This window comes from Ylistrum balloti, unplaced genomic scaffold (genome assembly GCF_031769215.1).
Source record: "Ylistrum balloti isolate Yb309-2 unplaced genomic scaffold, AGI_CSIRO_Ybal_v1 Utg369624, whole genome shotgun sequence".
Classification (NCBI taxonomy): Eukaryota; Metazoa; Mollusca; class Bivalvia; order Pectinida; family Pectinidae; genus Ylistrum; species Ylistrum balloti.
In genome coordinates, this window is record NW_026781893.1 from 850746 (window position 1) to 868590 (window position 17845).

Sequence of the window (17845 nt, forward strand, 5' to 3'; positions counted from 1 at the left end):
ACATGAGCCCCCTTATTCTTCAAAAAGGTTAGCTAAGAAGTTAATAGAAAACAAAAGAAAACAACAAATTTGGAACATAATCAATGTATTTCAAAATCCCAAATCATATTGTGTCAATGGACTTATACTTTTAACACTGTTATATCACAGGTACTGGTATATGTCATACATAATGTGTGCCTACTGCATCATACAAGATCAAAAAAGCTTCAAAACAAGAAAAAATGAGGGAAAAAAACCAGACAGATAGTTACACGATAGGAAACAAAGGAAATAAAATAGACAAATATGCTTATTCATAGTACCTGATAATAATGGTTGGAATGTAATGGTCAGTTGTTCATAATAATTAAATCATGACCACATACAACTGTCACGCTAGGTGTAAATGATCTAGACATATAACACACAATTTAGATATACATTGCAAATCATTAAGATACAGTGTTGCAATCTAATCCAACACGAAACAAACATTTCTATTGGGCATTTTTAAATGTTATCACAAGACATGAATACATCAATGTTATTTTCTAATGTTGAATTGGATTGGTTAATGCGCGATGCAAGAAATTATGAAAGAAAAGAGTCAATTATATATGTCAAACTATTGCAATCCTGTGCTCAAATTAAAAGAATTATATTTAAACTTTTTTCAAGTCGATGATCTGTAACACGAAAAATGGAGTGTTATGGCTCAATAACATTAAATAATCAAAATTAGTCCTTAGTCATATCAATGATACCAGGTAACTAAATAAGATTAATTGTATGTGATAAATTGTTAATTACATGTGCAAATAATGATTAATTCAAGGGTGCCATTGGCAATATACTGTTAATGATAGATATATCTACAATGCAAAAATGAAGACATTCATGATGACATTATCAAAAATAGAAAGTAAACAGACATGTGTAAACAAAAACATACACAATTAGGTCAATTACAAAACAAAACAAAAAAATCATACACTCCTTCAAACAGAGGGTACATGCAGACAAGGTGAAGATTATCGCATTCACTTTTACTATACACCTAACACATGAAAAGTAGAAAAGACACACAAGTGAATGGCACTTTTAATGCATTTTCCCCAATCCAAATCTAGGATTGGAGATTATTTGTTTGGCTTCAGCATTCTAGCTAACAAAATGTTACGAAGTGTCAGTCCAAGACATCTTCAATATGAACACATACATACCTATAAACAGTTCTTGTTACTCAACATGTGAATTCATTCTGTATGTGTCCCCTCCATAAATTTAGAACAGAACATCAATACTGGTACATGTACACAACACACAGATTGTGTGAAATAAAGATGCCTCATGTTCAGATTCAATGCAAAAACCTCATAATGTTGACAATGATTTTGGAACGCTACAACATAAAACTCATTCATGTCTTTTTTATACTTGACCTCATTGATTTGGAAATGAAGGAAATCTTTAACATTCTCATAAAATACTAAAGGCATGATAATACAGATGATTCTATCAGGGAAATAAAGCAAACAGAATATGAACATACACTGTACCAATAAACAGCAAAATATACAGAAATGAAATCCTTTAACAAATTCTTTAAGAGGAGTTAAAAAATATTTCTATTCAATGTTTGTATCATAGTATGACATTACAAGTATTGCACAAGAATACTAAAATAGTAAATGAAAAAAAAAACCAAGACAAAGACAAGTGTTTTATCTGGTTAACCTTCGGGACTAGACTATTTCAATTTGAGACCTTTATTTTCCTCCTCAGCACTCTTACAAACACTTTCAATTTGTACAGAAAATATACAGCAAAATCTGCCTAAACCAAGCATCTTTGGGACCAAATAATTTGACTGCTTTTTAGTGAGTTCCGGATTGTAGAGAGTCCAATGATGTTGTTGGAATTGGGACTTCCTTATTTGACCGGAATAGGCAGATATCTGGATTGCACTATCCGGCTTAGACAGAGTCCAACATATATACTTCTGAGTTTTTACAGCAAGCTCTGATCCCATAGTGTCGCTTCTAGTAAAAGGTAACTATGACTTCATTTGAAGTAACCACTACATATCATTTCAATGATAGATATATTATGTTTACATTTTGGTGCAGGAAATTCATTAATAGGCTACAATATGTTTACAAAAATACAACAATTGATTGTTTCTCTCGAAACAATTATAGATATGTATATTTTATGACTGGCTCTTTTGCACATATACATATGTTGAAGATGAGAATGCATGTCACCTTACTAGCTTCTTTCCCATCACACATGTACACCTACAGGAATGACCTAAATGTGATTCCTCATCAGTTGATAGCTAAAGTATCATGGGCCTGACCACATACATGAACAAATCATTTTCAGATATCACATGCCATCATCTGACCTTCTGCTATTCATTCATATAACATTTTGATATGATTTCTTCAGCCAATGGATTATTAATGGGTGCCTAATGGAGTCATGTTTTCTACCATTACTGTCTTTTGATCAGATACCAGGAAATTTCATCACTGAACTGTTACAGTTTCACATGTATGTAAATAATTTTTTCATGTTTTGGTTAGTTATGATTGTTATTCAGGCCAATTATTAGAAGATTTTGGTTTGATATAAATGCTGATACAGTCCATCATATTGATATGTCAATATGATGGACAGCATGGATATTGAATAATTTCTTTTGTGTAGCCCTCTAATTACAGATATCCATATATAAGCGTGACACAGTGATAACACATTCGCCTTTCATCTAGCCATCCAGGGTTTGATTCCAGGAACAAAGTATTTGAGCATATTTTTTTTACATGGCTTTAATCTTGATGATAGCTCTGTGCTGTTAAAATACTGAACAGTACAATAATGACAAACAAAATACCAGCAGTGTCCACTGCTACTGCTTGGTTTGTTTACAAAACATTTACTGACCATCATGAAACAATGTAATTTAGATGGCAAATTACAAAGCTTGCAGGATTGTTAAATCTGAATTTGGCAAATGTGATTTTAGATTTTAAAATATGTACATTTTTATAAACTTATCCTAATGAAAAATGAATATCTCCTGTGAATCGATAAGAGTGGGGGCAAGAAAAAGAGAAAAAGAAAATTAAAATATAAAGAAAGCGAGCAACCCCACCTTTTGTTCCCTCTAAGCCATGGTACGGTCAGGGGTGACCTTAGTGGGATGATGCTATGGTGTGAATATGAATTAAATCTATCAAAGGGTTCATGAGATATGTCATACAAAATATTATTACCACATACACAAGATGCACAAAGTAAATACTATACTATACATCCCCCCTTCATCCCTTACATATGTTAAAGTTGGGTGGGGGGTATAATAAAGATTGACTATGTAAAACAGATGATGCTCTGGTACTTTAGCATGATGCTGACAACAGAGCAGTATTTCTTTGATTAAAAAAAACCCAAAAACAAACAACAAAAGAACCATTGACTTTCCTCTTACCTTACAACTGAAGGGACTGAATATTCACCGCAATGTTAACAAAATTTTGACTAAATGAAATTCAAGTCATACAACCTACAATAACAAAGATAAAGAAGGAAAAAAATTGGGACTTGGAGATTATTTTGACTCAAACAGAATTTAGACTCAAGAATTTCAAGACAAGTTTTAACTGTAAGGTGAGAAAACATATTAGATACCATATGATAGATGTACATATAATAAGATTCATTCAAAATGAAAACATACGTCAGTCTTATATCTGAATGAAAAACATTTTATCAAAATAAAATATACATAAAAAATACAGGAAAGTGAAACTGTTAAATTAAAAAACCACAAAGAAAGATCAACTTTAGAGATATTATCATAAAACCTATGAAATTAAACTATAGACCAGTTAACCTTTGACATAAGGTTTGGACAAGAATGAAAGGAAAAGCAAAGGGAATTAACTCCTTGAAAATTTTGGATCAACATGGCACTCGAGAAGCTACAACCTGTAGTTATAATGATTAAGCCCCAAAATAAACCAATATGAAAAACTATAACTGATCCCAGTTGCAATAAAATTGTGAAGTGGGACATTAAAGCTGTACTAAGTAATGCATGTGCTAATTGCATGCACACTTTGTGAAACATTTTGGTCTTCTTAGTATTTTTTATTTTTGTTACTTTCAAATGTAGGTCAAAGTTTACAGTCAAGGTCACTTGGTCAATACTTTTGGTACCACCAGAACGGTATTGCCACAAGGAACACACATGCCAAATATAAAGACCTACCTCTTACAATGCAATTTTTATGGGCAAGGTTAAAGTTGACAACAGACAACATAAAAACAATATGTCCCCCAAACTTGTGATTTGGGGACATTAAAAAAATGTCAAATAAATTATTAAGCCTATTAAGTTACAACGAGATCAGTTAAAAATATATAGATTGCCATTCAAAATGATGATGGACAGGCAAACAACATCATAACATAGTACTGCCTATCAAAATTTAACTGATGTCATATTGTTAGAATGGTTTGAATTACTCATAGTTCTTCCTTAACATAACTTATATAGAATTCTAATAGTAACAAACTCTAATCGACCAATATGAAAAGAACATCACCTACCCGGGGTATTTGTATCATGTTTAACTATCATATACAGTTACACTAGAAGACGCAATGTTCTCTCAGATTAAGTTACCCTTTTAACAGTGCATAGATATTTGTTGTGAAAAATACATAAAAACAATCTCATCGTAACATATTAATGATACTGTAGATCTTTTTCCTTGGTCATGATCGCTTGGCAATGGATTTCCTCACATAATCAATCACCCGATATGGATCTGTATTAGCATTTTGAGACTGTAAAGAAAGCAAAATGTGATCTTATGTTAAAAATGCATAACTGCAACACATACAATTTATGAGGACAAGTACATTTATCTGTACACAGTATGAATAGAAACACAAGAATTATGCATTACTGTGTGTAGTGCTTGTACTGCTTTGTGCAACATGTTCTGCATATATTTTGCCGCTTGGGCAGCTTACTGCTTGGTGGTTATACAGAATAATGGATAAAGCTTACAGTAAAGAGTTCCAGGGAGCTTGTCTCTGAGCGTACACTTGCTACAGCCCCGCGGGTCACTATCCTGGTGTAAGCAGGTAGACGGCCTGGATTGACCTTGTCCTACAATTTCAACACTTATCATCAGTACAGATAAAGTCCCATGAATGTCAACATAACAAAGACAAGAAAACATATCTTCTGAAGTTTACTTCAGACAAATTCTATTTTAAATTTTATAATGACAATGGATTTGATAATAAATTCTCTTAATATTGACATAATTTTAAATTCCAATAACTGATAATTTTTGATAATCTGTCTGATTACAATACAATGCATGTTGATATATGTACCTGGTACAAATATAACAAAGTTTTAGACATACAGAGTTATAGAAGGAAGTGCATTTTAGTCCCAGTGCAAAGAAAACAAGGACATAGTCTTCAAGATCCTCTGCCAATATTCAATATAAAAATATATACATTTAAAGCGAGCAACATGGAAAACTGGAAAAGACATCAGTCAATCAGGTCACAGCAGCCTCATTAAACATGTGCAGAATTTGCTGATAATCTAACTTGAACAAGGGGTTAAGGTAACAAATCTACCAAGCAAGTCTCATCATAATTCATTCGTTCCTTCGAGAGATAACATTCTGAGAGCATTCACTTAGAGTGCCAAAAGATATCAGCCAATCAGGTCACAGCAGTCTCATAAAATATACCAAACAAATGTTATGCCTCTAGGCCTTTTAGTTCATGGGAAGAAGTCATTTAAAGGTTTAAACAAATTTTAAGGTAACAAGTGCATCATCCAAGTTTCTTCAATAACAGTGCTTCAAAAGATATCAGTCAGAAAGCAGCATCCAAGATTTGTTAAAGAAATCAGCCAATATGGTCTCATTAGGTATATCTGGAAGTCGCTGTTAATCTAACTTGGCCATGGGATTAAAGTAACAAGTGTATCAACCAAGTTTCATTAAAATCTGACTAGTCCTTGTGGATATCTTGCTGACAGCAGCATCTGGATGGATGGAAGGACAGACAGAACCCTTCCCCATCAAAGGCATTAGGCAGGGAATAATAAGTTATTCTTATTACTAGAGTTATATAAATGTGGAGGACTATACAAACCAGACTTGGCAATGCATATCCTGAACTATAGCACAGCTTCTCCATATCATCAAGAAATGCTGAAATACAAAATACAAAATCGTTGCACTTAAAATCATTGATGTCTATGGATCTTTGAACTCACTATCAAAATAAAGTGTGTTGCTGGTATTATGTACGTTACTTGCTTCAATCCTGGAATCTCCTCTTTAACAAGCCCAAGCTTGCTAAAGGACATTGTTACTGTGATTTGATTCTGAGGTTAGTACGAGGTCATGGAATAATATGTATCCTAAATCTTTTCAAATTGGAACTACACAAAATATTTTCATAAAGGTCACCTGTAAAATACAAACAATACATGTCTATAAAGGTCACCTGTAATATACACACAATACATGTCTATAAAGGTCACCTGTAAAATACAAACAATACATGTCTATAAAGGTCACCTGTAAAATACAAACAATACATGTCTATAAAGGTCACCTGTAATATACAAACACATGTCTATAAAGGTCACCTGTAATATACAAACAATACATGGTCACATATTTAAACTGTACATGTGTATGAACGTCACATGTTTTGTGTTTCAATATAGAGTATAGAACTATAAATGAACTTTATAAAAAGGTCACCTTCCTTAAAAAGCCACAACTCTTTGCTACCTTGAGAGGTTTCACAAGATATAATTCTGGAGTATTTATATAACAACAATACAAACCTCTATAAACAAAGTAAATAAGCTTGAAATAGTCGTCACCTGGCTCCTCACTGATAATCACTACCTCGTTGTCCCTTTTAGGAAGCTGCAAAACAACAGAAATCTGAACAAAATCTGACCACCCTTACTTATATATTTAGGACCATAAACAAGTTTTCATTATAGGAGATTTTTATGAGAGCAATCTTCATTTTTTATATTTTTGCAAACTTTGAGATGAGTTTCATAAGATTTCATACTAAATAGAAACAGATTTAAGACAATTTTTATCACATGACTCAGAAAATTTACAATTTGACAGGTTTTAAATCTAAAATGTGGAGGACAACATCAAATAGAGGCAACCATTTTGTTTAACAGCTTCTAGTCATGGAATAATCCTATTCTAAATATTACTTTGCAATCCATTTGTGATAGGGCCAGCCAAGGAAAAATGCTCTAGGTTAGAGTATTGTGGGGTGGAACAATATTTGCCCATCCCATGTTCAAAAAAAATATTCAGGATTTGGTGTATTTAAAAGAATACAAATATGAAAATGGTAATACTAAGTGAAAACACAGCTATATGTTTGAACGATAAATGAAAGCATAAGAAACTTTAAAGAGATGAGAAGAAAACTGAAAGAAATCTCTTGACAAGATAAAAATAATGAAAAGTACTGAATCAAATGTTATCCACAAGAACTCAATCTCATGTTGTGGTTTTAAATTTTACCAAGATTTAAAGATATTGGTTGAAAACTCTTATTTTGAACCATTTTCTTCCGGTTGGTAATGTCAGTAGAATAGAATTTCATTTAACACAACTAGCAGAAGATTAGTGTGTAATATTTCCATGACTACATGGTCACCTTCACCAGACAAATGACCACTGCGAGTCTGTGGCCCCCTTCGTCCCTGTTTAGTACTGGTCTGCTGCTAGGTATCCAGATGGTAGATTCAGAAGATAGATCCAGATGACAGGGACCAGGGGGGACCAAAGACACTTGCACATCTAGGATCAAGTGTTAATGAAAGTGTAGCAGAATTAACTTACAGTACACTGTTAAATGTTTAAAATTTCAAAAAATTGTTAATCAAACTAATGTGTAAGAAAATACCATTTCATGTCATGGTAATTCAGCCTATTAAGACTGAAGAAATCTGTTGACAACTGAGAGTGATCAGTGGGCAAGATTAACATAAAGTAATCAATATTCACTCTTTTTGTTGGTTCCTGTTTGATGGTCATGCATTCTCTTTACTGATGTAAACCTATATACTAAACAGTGTACATTAGATTGATCAATGTAATGACATGAATTCATGTATTTATGTTTGTTGAACTTTATTACACCCTGATAAACTATTATCAGTCTATCAAACTTACAGTAAGTGGATAGAAATGTTAATCGCACATAAAGAGATTAATATAAGCTCTGTTTTTTTCCCATCCCATGTATATCCCACCTATATATGTAATATTGTTAAATATTGAATATAAATATAATTTAAGCTAAATCCTACATAAAATGTTTACTACACATCTCACAATCAAAAATGATTTTTTTGGTACAATTTCAGTTTGTAGAGCAAAATTTAAGAAAACTCACTAAATCTTATCATAATCATTTTTTTGTACAATTTCAGTTTGTAGAGCAAAAATTAACAAAATTCACTAGATTTGTTAATAATCAAACAAGGTTTACATTTAAAGAAATCATCCACTTTAAATGAATAGAAAGAGTGCTACCTGTATATCGTGTAATACACAGATCACTTTTTCAGACATATCTTATTACTTTTCACCTGTTCATTGCTAGTGACCTTTACAGAATCAGGCCCCAATTTCATACACCTTCCTTTCATTGACTAATATCAATCCTTTGACTAAACTTTCCATTTTAACATCCTATATTCTGTCAGCAAAAAACGTACGAGGTAAGAAAAAAACTTACAAGACTTGCAAAAGCAACAGCCTTTCCAAAGGTAACTCCTAATCCCAGTGCAGAGTGGACAGATATAAGATCAGTGAAGTAGTTCCTGCCTGGAAAGTCCTCGCTATAGCGCTGAGCACCAATACGCCAGTTCTCCATTGCTCCTGTGCAAATTGATATCAAATGTTCATCATCAATTAGCATTTCTAATTTCATGTTAAATGAAAATGTATTTTATCTTGGTGGTTCGTATATCTCATAAGAGAAGATATTAATTGACATAAATTGCAAAAATTTATTTTATTTGACCCTGAAATGGGTCAAAGTTGAACACATATAATAATCTTTACCACGTAAAAGTACAGGACAAAAAACAATTACTCTTTCTGAATAAAGTTACTTGAAATGAATTCAGCAACAGATCTTTATTTTCAATATCAGTAAATATGTTCATCTTTCATCCATACAAAACAAAGCTTGTTTTATTTAAGTAGATAATGTAACTGTGAATAAAACAAGAGTGTCGTTGACACAATACATGCCGCCACAAAATATAAAGATGAAGATTGGTCCTTTTAATTATCACTTTTAACATGCAAAGCTCCACTAAGAGCAAGCTGCAGACACAAAGTTGAAAATGGCATAAATCTTACAAAAATCAATGAACCAAAAAATTGCCCCTTCATGCACATCTACCCATTGTAGTAGTGACATTGAGCAATTTTCATGAAAATCTGAAGGGGTTTTGTGGGATCTGATGGTTGGCAAGTTAAAGGAGTGGTAGGGATATTGTCGGAGCTGATGGTAGGTAGGGACTAAGAGGGATAGGGGGTTTGTTGGAGCAGATGGTCAGCAGAGTAAAAGAGAGATTGGGGATTTTTGGGAGATGAGGGTAGGCTTGGTAAATGAGGGAAAGGGGTTTTGTGGGAGCTGATGGTTGGCAAGGTAAAGGAGTGGTAGGGCATTTGTGGGAGCTGATGGTTCGCATGGTAATGGGGTGGTAGGGGATTTTTGGGAGCTGAGGGTAGACTGGGTAAAAGAGGGGGAAAAGGGTTTTTGTGGGAGCTGATGGTTGGCATGGTAATGGAGTGGTAGGGGATTGTGGGAGCTGAAGGTAGGCAGGGTACAAAAGGGAAAGGGGTTTTGTGGGAGTTGATGTTTGCAAGGTGAAAGAAGTGGTAGGGGATCTGTGAAAGCTGATGGTCAGCAGGGTACAAGAGGGATCGGGGCTTTAAGGGAACTAATGGTTAGCATACCTTGGTATCGGTCTCGGTCCAGAAACGCATGAATGTGAGGATGTATCTGACTAGCTCCTCCATGTGGCAGTAGATCCATTATCAACATAGGGTACACAAAGGCTTTGTTCTGTTCGTGAGCCTTGTCTATCCTAAAATATGTATTAAAATTTAATTGAAATAAGTGACAAGTACAAACCAGAACAATAACATACTTCGCATTACCTGTCAACGTTCATTAAATTCACCATCACTAACTGCACCTCAACATGGTAACACAAAGCGTGACATTATCCCCCACGCCCGCTGATTAAAAGAAAGACACACAGTCTTATATATATATCAATATTACAAAAAGTTCAATTTCTATTTGTTATTCTTAATTGTTCCATACAATGTACTGTAAATCACAAACCACTTTATACAGGTTTTCGCGAGATCAAGGTACTCTTCTTTAGTCCAGTTCAAGGGATGATGTTTTTTAGGCAGAATCAGTGTATGCCACGCCCCAAGCTTGAACGTGTTGGCTGCAGAGAAAGACAGCTTTGACTCTATACGTCCGAACACATCCTCTGCAGTATTTCTGTAAATCCATGAATGCAGATCATTAAAATTCAGGTACAAACACATCCTCTGCAGTATTTCTGTAAATCCATGAATGCAGATCATCAAAATTCAATTACAAACACATCCTCCATCAAATTTTGACACATGTACTTATCAAATATATCAAGCTACTTTTAATAAAGAAATGACAACTAGTAAATGTTCTCTATCTTCCTTCCATAAGGGGAAAATACACATGAAATAAAAGTTCATCTTAAGTACAGAGGTTAATTTTATGTAACCGCTGCTTCCTGAATTTCTTAACGTGAAATCAAAGCCTTACTCTTTGTACTTGCAGAAATCACAGGTAGGCTTAGTCTTCTTGTAAAGTTCTTCAACGCTACAAAAGTAAAATATATTGGTAACGTCCATGATAGACCCAAAAACAACTAAATGATATAGAAATTAAGGGAATTAAAATACAATTTCTTGTGATCAGGAATGCAGAATTTATAGAAGCGAGTTCTCAGTCACTGGTTATGAAGCAACAACTATCAACCTAAGGTGTGCCTTTCTAGTTGTGACGGAACAGTCTGTCCTATCATCTGATTGTTGAGTAGTTTTATAGACTTCTGTAGTCCAAATGTGTCTGTGCCATTGTCCACCACCAAGCAGCATCTAACATCAACATGAGTAGGTTGCCTCTCTTTAGGGACATAACATTGATACTATCATCCATTTATGGGGTATTTTTTTAATCAGTCTTAGTTCTAATGTGTCTATATTGTTGTCACTTGCCATTTAGCATTTATAGTCAATGAGAGAATGTGACCTCCCTCTGAGGATGACACTGTCTATCCTAGTGCTGACTGTTGAAGCAAAATATTGCCTAATTTCTCCTTTATGGGGCTCACCCCCAAGTCCCTAGGGATTAATCAACATTCTAAATTTACAAAATGATTTCCTACTGTAAATGAATGTTTCAGTTCTAATTTGGTTGAAACCCATTCAAGCATTAAGAAAAAGTAGTATTCTGAAGCAAAATATTGTCTAATTTTCCCTTTTGGGGCCTCCCCCCCCAACCACCTTAAATCTCTAGGGGTTGAATAAACTTTCTGAATTTATGAAATGATTTCTCACCCTAAATGAATGTTTCAGATCAAATGTGGATGAAATTCATTCAAGCATTAAGAAAAAGTAGTATTTTGAAGCAAAATATTGTCAATCACATTTCTGATGTTTCAGACCAAATTTGGTTGAAATCTGCCAAAGCGTTAAGCAAGTGTAGTGTTTCAAATGAAAAGTTAACAACTGCGGATGACAACAGATAATGCATGACAGGAATAGGTCATCTTTACCCTTTGGACCAGATGACCTAAAAAGGATATTCCCCTCACATTCGCTGAGAGGCAGTTAATCAGTTGAACAAGAATATCAGTGGAACTGATGAATGCTCCCAGAAAAGACTTTATTGGACAAAAAATTTTACTCACTACTGTCTCTCTGTTAAACAATCTATGACTATTTCTACTCACTACTGTCTCTCTGTTAAACAATCTATGACTATTTCTACTTACCACTGTCTCTCTGTTAAACAATCTATGACTATTTCTACTTACCACTGTCTCTCTGTTAAACAATCTATGACTATTTCTACTCACCACTGTCTCTCTGTTAAACAATCTATGACTATTTCTACTCACTACTGTCTCTCTGTTAAACAATCTATGACTATTTCTACTTACCACTGTCTCTCTGTTAAACAATCTATGACTATTTCTACTCACCACTGTCTCTCTGTTAAACAATCTATGACTATTTCTACTTACCACTGTCTCTCTGTTAAACAATCTATGACTATTTCTACTCACTACTGTCTCTCTGTTAAACAATCTATGACTATTATTTCTACTTACCACTGTCTCTCTAAACTCTACTACTGTCTCTCTGTTAAACAATCTATGACTATTTCTACTCACTACTGTCTCTCTGTTAAACAATCTATGACTATTTCTACTCACTACTGTCTCTCTGTTAAACAATCTATGACTATTTCTACTCACCACTGTCTCTCTGTTAAACAATCTATGACTATTTCTACTTACCACTGTCTCTCTGTTAAAACAATCTATGACTATTTCTACTTACCACTGTCTCTCTGTTAAAACAATCTATGACTATTTTTACTCACCACTGTCTCTCCGTTAAAACAATCCATGAATATTTTTATTCACTATTGTCTCTCTGTTAAAACAATCTATGACTATTTTTAATCACTATTGTCTCTCCGTTAAAACAACCTATGACTATTTTTACTCACTACTCTCTCTCTGGCTGATCAGGTTTAGCTATTGGCCTTTTCTCTCGCAGTGGGTTAAACACATTTTCTTCTTTTGTGTATTCATTGTAAACATAAAGGACAGTCTGAAATAAACAAGCAACAGAAACACATTTTTTAAACTAAAAAACTGTAGAATCATGGTAAAACTTATCACAATTTAAAACAGCAGAAACTTTGGGCATTTATCATTTATATATAATGTGTCATCTCATGATTTATCTGTAATTTATTGTGTGTCATCTGATCATTTATCTGTTATTTATTATGTGTCATCTCATGATTTATCTGTTATTTATTATGTGTCATCTCATGATTTATCTGTTATTTATTGTGTGTCGTCTGATCATTTATCTGTTATTTATTATGTGTCATCTGATCATTTATCTGTTATTTATTATGTGTCATCTGATCATTTATCTGTTATTTATTATGTGTCATCTCATGATTTATCTGTTATTTATTGTAGGTCATCTGATCATTTATCTGTTATTTATTATGTGTCATCTGATCATTTATCTGTTATTTATTATGTGTCATCTGATCATTTATCTGTTATTTATTATGTGTCATCTGATCATTTATCTGTTATTTATTATGTGTCATCTCATGATTTATCTGTTATTTATTATGTGTCATCTGATCATTTATCTGTTATTTATTATGTGTCATCTGATCATTTATCAGTTATTTATTATGTGTCATCTCATGATTTATCTGTTATTTATTGTAGGTCATCTGATCATTTATCTGTTATTTATTATGTGTCATCTGATCATTTATCAGTTATTTATTATGTGTCATCTGATCATTGATCATTTATCTGTTATTTATTATGTGTCATCTGATCATTTATCTGTTATTTATTATGTGTCATCTGATCATTTATCTGTTATTTATTATGTGTCATCTGATCATTTATCTGTTATTTATTATGTGTCATCTCATGATTTATCTGTTATTTATTGTGTGTTGTCTGATCATTTATCTGTTATTTATTATGTGTCATCTCATGATTTATCTGTTATTTATTGTAGGTCATCTGATCATTTATCTGTTATTTATTATGTGTCATCTGATCATTTATCTGTTATTTATTATGTGTCATCTCATGATTTATCTGTTTTGTATATTATGTATCCTCTGATCTTAAATTAATAATTTCTCAGACCAAGATGACATGGAACAGATTATTGAGAAAAGCAATAACAATTTAATCACAGTAACATGATAACAAGAAATGACATTTTCACATCACAAGCAATACGTAATCCACTTCATCACCAATAGCACATTCAACAGACAGTTTTTCTTCACTGAAGTTACATGCATTCTTTTGAAAATAAGTTTTTTAAATCATATCAGTCTAATATATAGTTGTTTTCAGTTTTTTCTAGGAATCTTAAACATTTGGATTTTCATATTTCATTCATTCAGAATCCTTCCCAATTCTATTTACCTGATGTTTGGCATTTTGAAAGAGAGCATCATTATTTCCAAGCCATTTACGGACTTTAGACTCGTATGTTTTAGGTATGACCACTCGGGCAGGGAAATCTGTTATGGTGAAGATGGATGTAAAGGCTTTGTACAAATCTCTGAAAAGATTAAAATCACATAACTGTACATTAGTTTTCTGGTTTTACACCTCTGTCTAGAAAACGTATAATAAACAGAATAACAATATAGAAGACAGATTAATTTTACCTGATGTACATGATGATTGCATTTTTTTCCTTTTGACCCATTTGACATTGTCACATTAAAAAAAAGTAAAAGTTGTGGACCAAATTTTATAATCTTCCATCTAAGCAAGCCCAATATCTAACTTCACACTAGATTTCACACCTACAAAATGAATAACAGTAATATATTTTGACAAACGTTATTGCTGTTTGAAGCATTCAACAGAGTTGAATACCTCGTAACCTTGGGAATGGGTCATCAATAGGTATTTAATCACAAATCTTCCTTAACTTCAGAAATTTTTCTATTTCTAATTTGCCAATATGCATTACATAATTTAAGGAAATTTCCTTTAAGTTTTTCTTAAACTTACGTAATGTTTTTCTGTGGTAGTTAAGATTTCCTTAAGTGAAAGAAGATTCATGAAACTGAGGTCAGGTCTCTGATCAGATCAGATATAACACAATTTATATCAATGTAACAAAGGTCATTTTTTGAATGCCTCCACTAGGATCTGGTTTACTATTCTAACACTTAACTGATTGAGGTAACCAGGAAGTTTTTCTCGCCAAGTGGTCTATCGTTGCTAGTATCATATCGGTGGGTTACATACTCTTCCTCCACTCAAAAACTTGTTCTCAAGTTTTCAGGGGTTGCAGTGACGCTTATGGGACATTATTATTCCTAAGTCCCTACATGGGCACCAATTTATCAGCAGTCATTGTTTATATTTCAGTGTCTTTACTAGGATCTGGAATCTGGGCATGTGGTTTATTAGTCTTATGCTCAACCAACTGAACTAAAGAGAACTTTTCTCTAGCTGAGAAATACATGATATGAATTACCAATAGTGTTACACCAGAGTTACCTGTGGACTAAGTCAGTTATTTCAGAATCATTTTTTAGAATTTTTTTTTGTGTATTTAATTTCAGTGATTTTAAAAGTAGGTCAGGTCATTATAATCTTATTTGATTCACTGTCCTTCACTCTACCAAGTCAACTATTGTTTATGAACAGCCACCAAAACCACATAATCAACAATGTATTGAGAGCTGTTTTAAAGTGACATCACAGTAAAACAATATTTTTATTTTAAATACTTAACAAAATCCTGTTACATATTTAACAAAATCCTGTGCTGAAAAACAGGATTTTACTGACTGTGTCACTCTTTTGCATGTCTTCATGTATTTATGTTTACAAAATAAACTGTCTCATTTTCAAAACTATCACTTAACATTATCAGCACTAAAGTTGAGAGGAGTTTCCCAAACCAAAGAAGTAGTCATGCTGGACATCAGAAATCAACTTTTGTTATTAGCATAGAAATGTAACTGGAAGTATATAGAACATGTACAATCAATAAAAAAAACAATGTTTTTATCATGATGTCACTTCAGGATGTCAGGAGAGCCTTCAGTATAACATCTCTGAGTTAAATGTTTACAAGCTGGACATATGAATTAGGATATCAAACTTCAAGGACTTAGCTATAAAAATATCCAACTTAAATAAATTGTCACTTCAAGTGAAGCAACATTCATCAACCTGGGACAGGATTATAAAACAGACCTGCAATGAGAATCAGTAGCCATTGACCAATCTTTTTTAATCTGCTGGATTTCAGCCAGACTCATAGTCAATGATGATGATGTTTGAAGACAATCTTTCTTGAAGTTAGTCTGGAATGAAATTAAACAAGAACAAAATTGATGGTGATTGGACATAAGAAACCCTGAAACATCAACTCATACAAGATATTCTCTTACATAACATCTATAGAAATTTTAATCACTATCCCGTGGATATGAAGTCACAATAACGATGATACTTTCTTGGTAAATGATTTTTTATAGATAACTTACTAAACACAAAATCATTGAAGCTGTTCTTATAACTGACATTTTTCAAAACAAATTTAAGGCATAGTGACCTTGATTTCCAATAAAAGGTACAAAAAAGACAGAGATATTTTTTGCTTATAAAGTTTTACAAGAAATACAAAAATTAATAACCCTTCTGCACTTTGATATTTTCAGCAATAAGTCACATTGTCATGAAATATCCATTTTGCTGGCTTTGCTATGTCAGTAACAGCAAAAATCCAACATAGTACTTTTGAAAAGGGTTTTCCCGTAACTTTTCATACAAATTGAGAGACAGTAAACACAAGAGGATCTTACATATACATCCAAAGCATTGTCTGGTAATTGTAGTCTTGGCCAATGAGAGTAGACTGTATTAAGCTGCTTCATTGTCTTACTGCTAGGAGCTTTTGGGTGGACAGTAGATAGAGAGTGACTAGAACTACTGTACAGGATAAAGATCACTAAGACGACAGAGACTGCCATGGCCACAATATGAGACCTCTTCCATTGTACTGTAGACATCATTTGATATGTGAAGTGACAATCAGCAGTCTGAAGTGTAAATCTGGAAAGGAAAATATTCATACATCAATACCTTAATTTTGTCTATTCTTTTACTACCAAGGTCATTTTGGGTGGACAGTAGATATAGAGAGTGACTATATACTACTGTACAGGATAAAGATCACTAAGACGACAGAGACTGCCATGGCCACAATATGAGACCTCTTCCATTGTACTGTAGACATCATTTGATATGTGAAGTGACAATCAGCAGTCTGAAGTGTAAATCTGGAAAGGAAAATATTCATACATCAATACCTTAATTTTGTCTATTCCTTTTCTGAGTTTATCATCCCATACCAAGGTCATTTTGAGGTAGAATCTTCTGGAACTAGCAGGTGGATATAGCTACATAACTGAATACTATATATGCAGTTCACTGTATGGTATCCATAGCAATTGGCCAATGGTGTAGGACGAAAAACTTCGGCTTCATATGGGCAGCTAGGTCATCATCAAGGCACACTTTGCATAGTGTTTAATCAGCTGTACAAACATTTTTATGGGGTCCTAACCTCTTGAAAATTGGTGATTTTGGAAGCTAAGAAATTAACATCTCTTCAAATAATGAAAATTATTGAAATGAAAGATGTTTATAAGCAAAAGATGTGCGGATATCAATAGAAGAGTAAAGAATTTCAGAGCTTTACTGGGCCAACATGGACATGTGATAAACCCACTATATAATCCAGGGTGCATTCAGTCAAAATATGCAAAGACAAAGAAGTATGACGCGTGTACATTTTATACAAATCACATGGATTGTAGTGAAGCATCTTCAGGCTGTATCTTTAAAATA

General features: G+C 33.2%; 1 protein-coding gene across 1 annotated transcript; it reads right to left on the bottom strand.

Moving 5' to 3' along the window:
- Positions 1-103: 103 nt before the first annotated feature.
- Positions 104-17027, bottom strand: LOC132550347 (uncharacterized). The gene is made up of 12 exons (XM_060214397.1): positions 16798-17027; positions 16187-16296; positions 14387-14525; positions 12910-13013; positions 10933-10989; positions 10459-10626; positions 10065-10195; positions 8830-8972; positions 6893-6977; positions 6187-6245; positions 5072-5173; positions 104-4845 (listed from the first exon to the last, which is right to left on the bottom strand). Exons 1-12 carry the CDS (start codon positions 17005-17007, stop codon positions 4774-4776), a joined length of 1380 nt encoding a protein of 459 aa, XP_060070380.1. The 5' UTR covers positions 17008-17027; the 3' UTR covers positions 104-4773.
- Between the last annotated feature and the right edge of the window lie 818 nt (positions 17028-17845).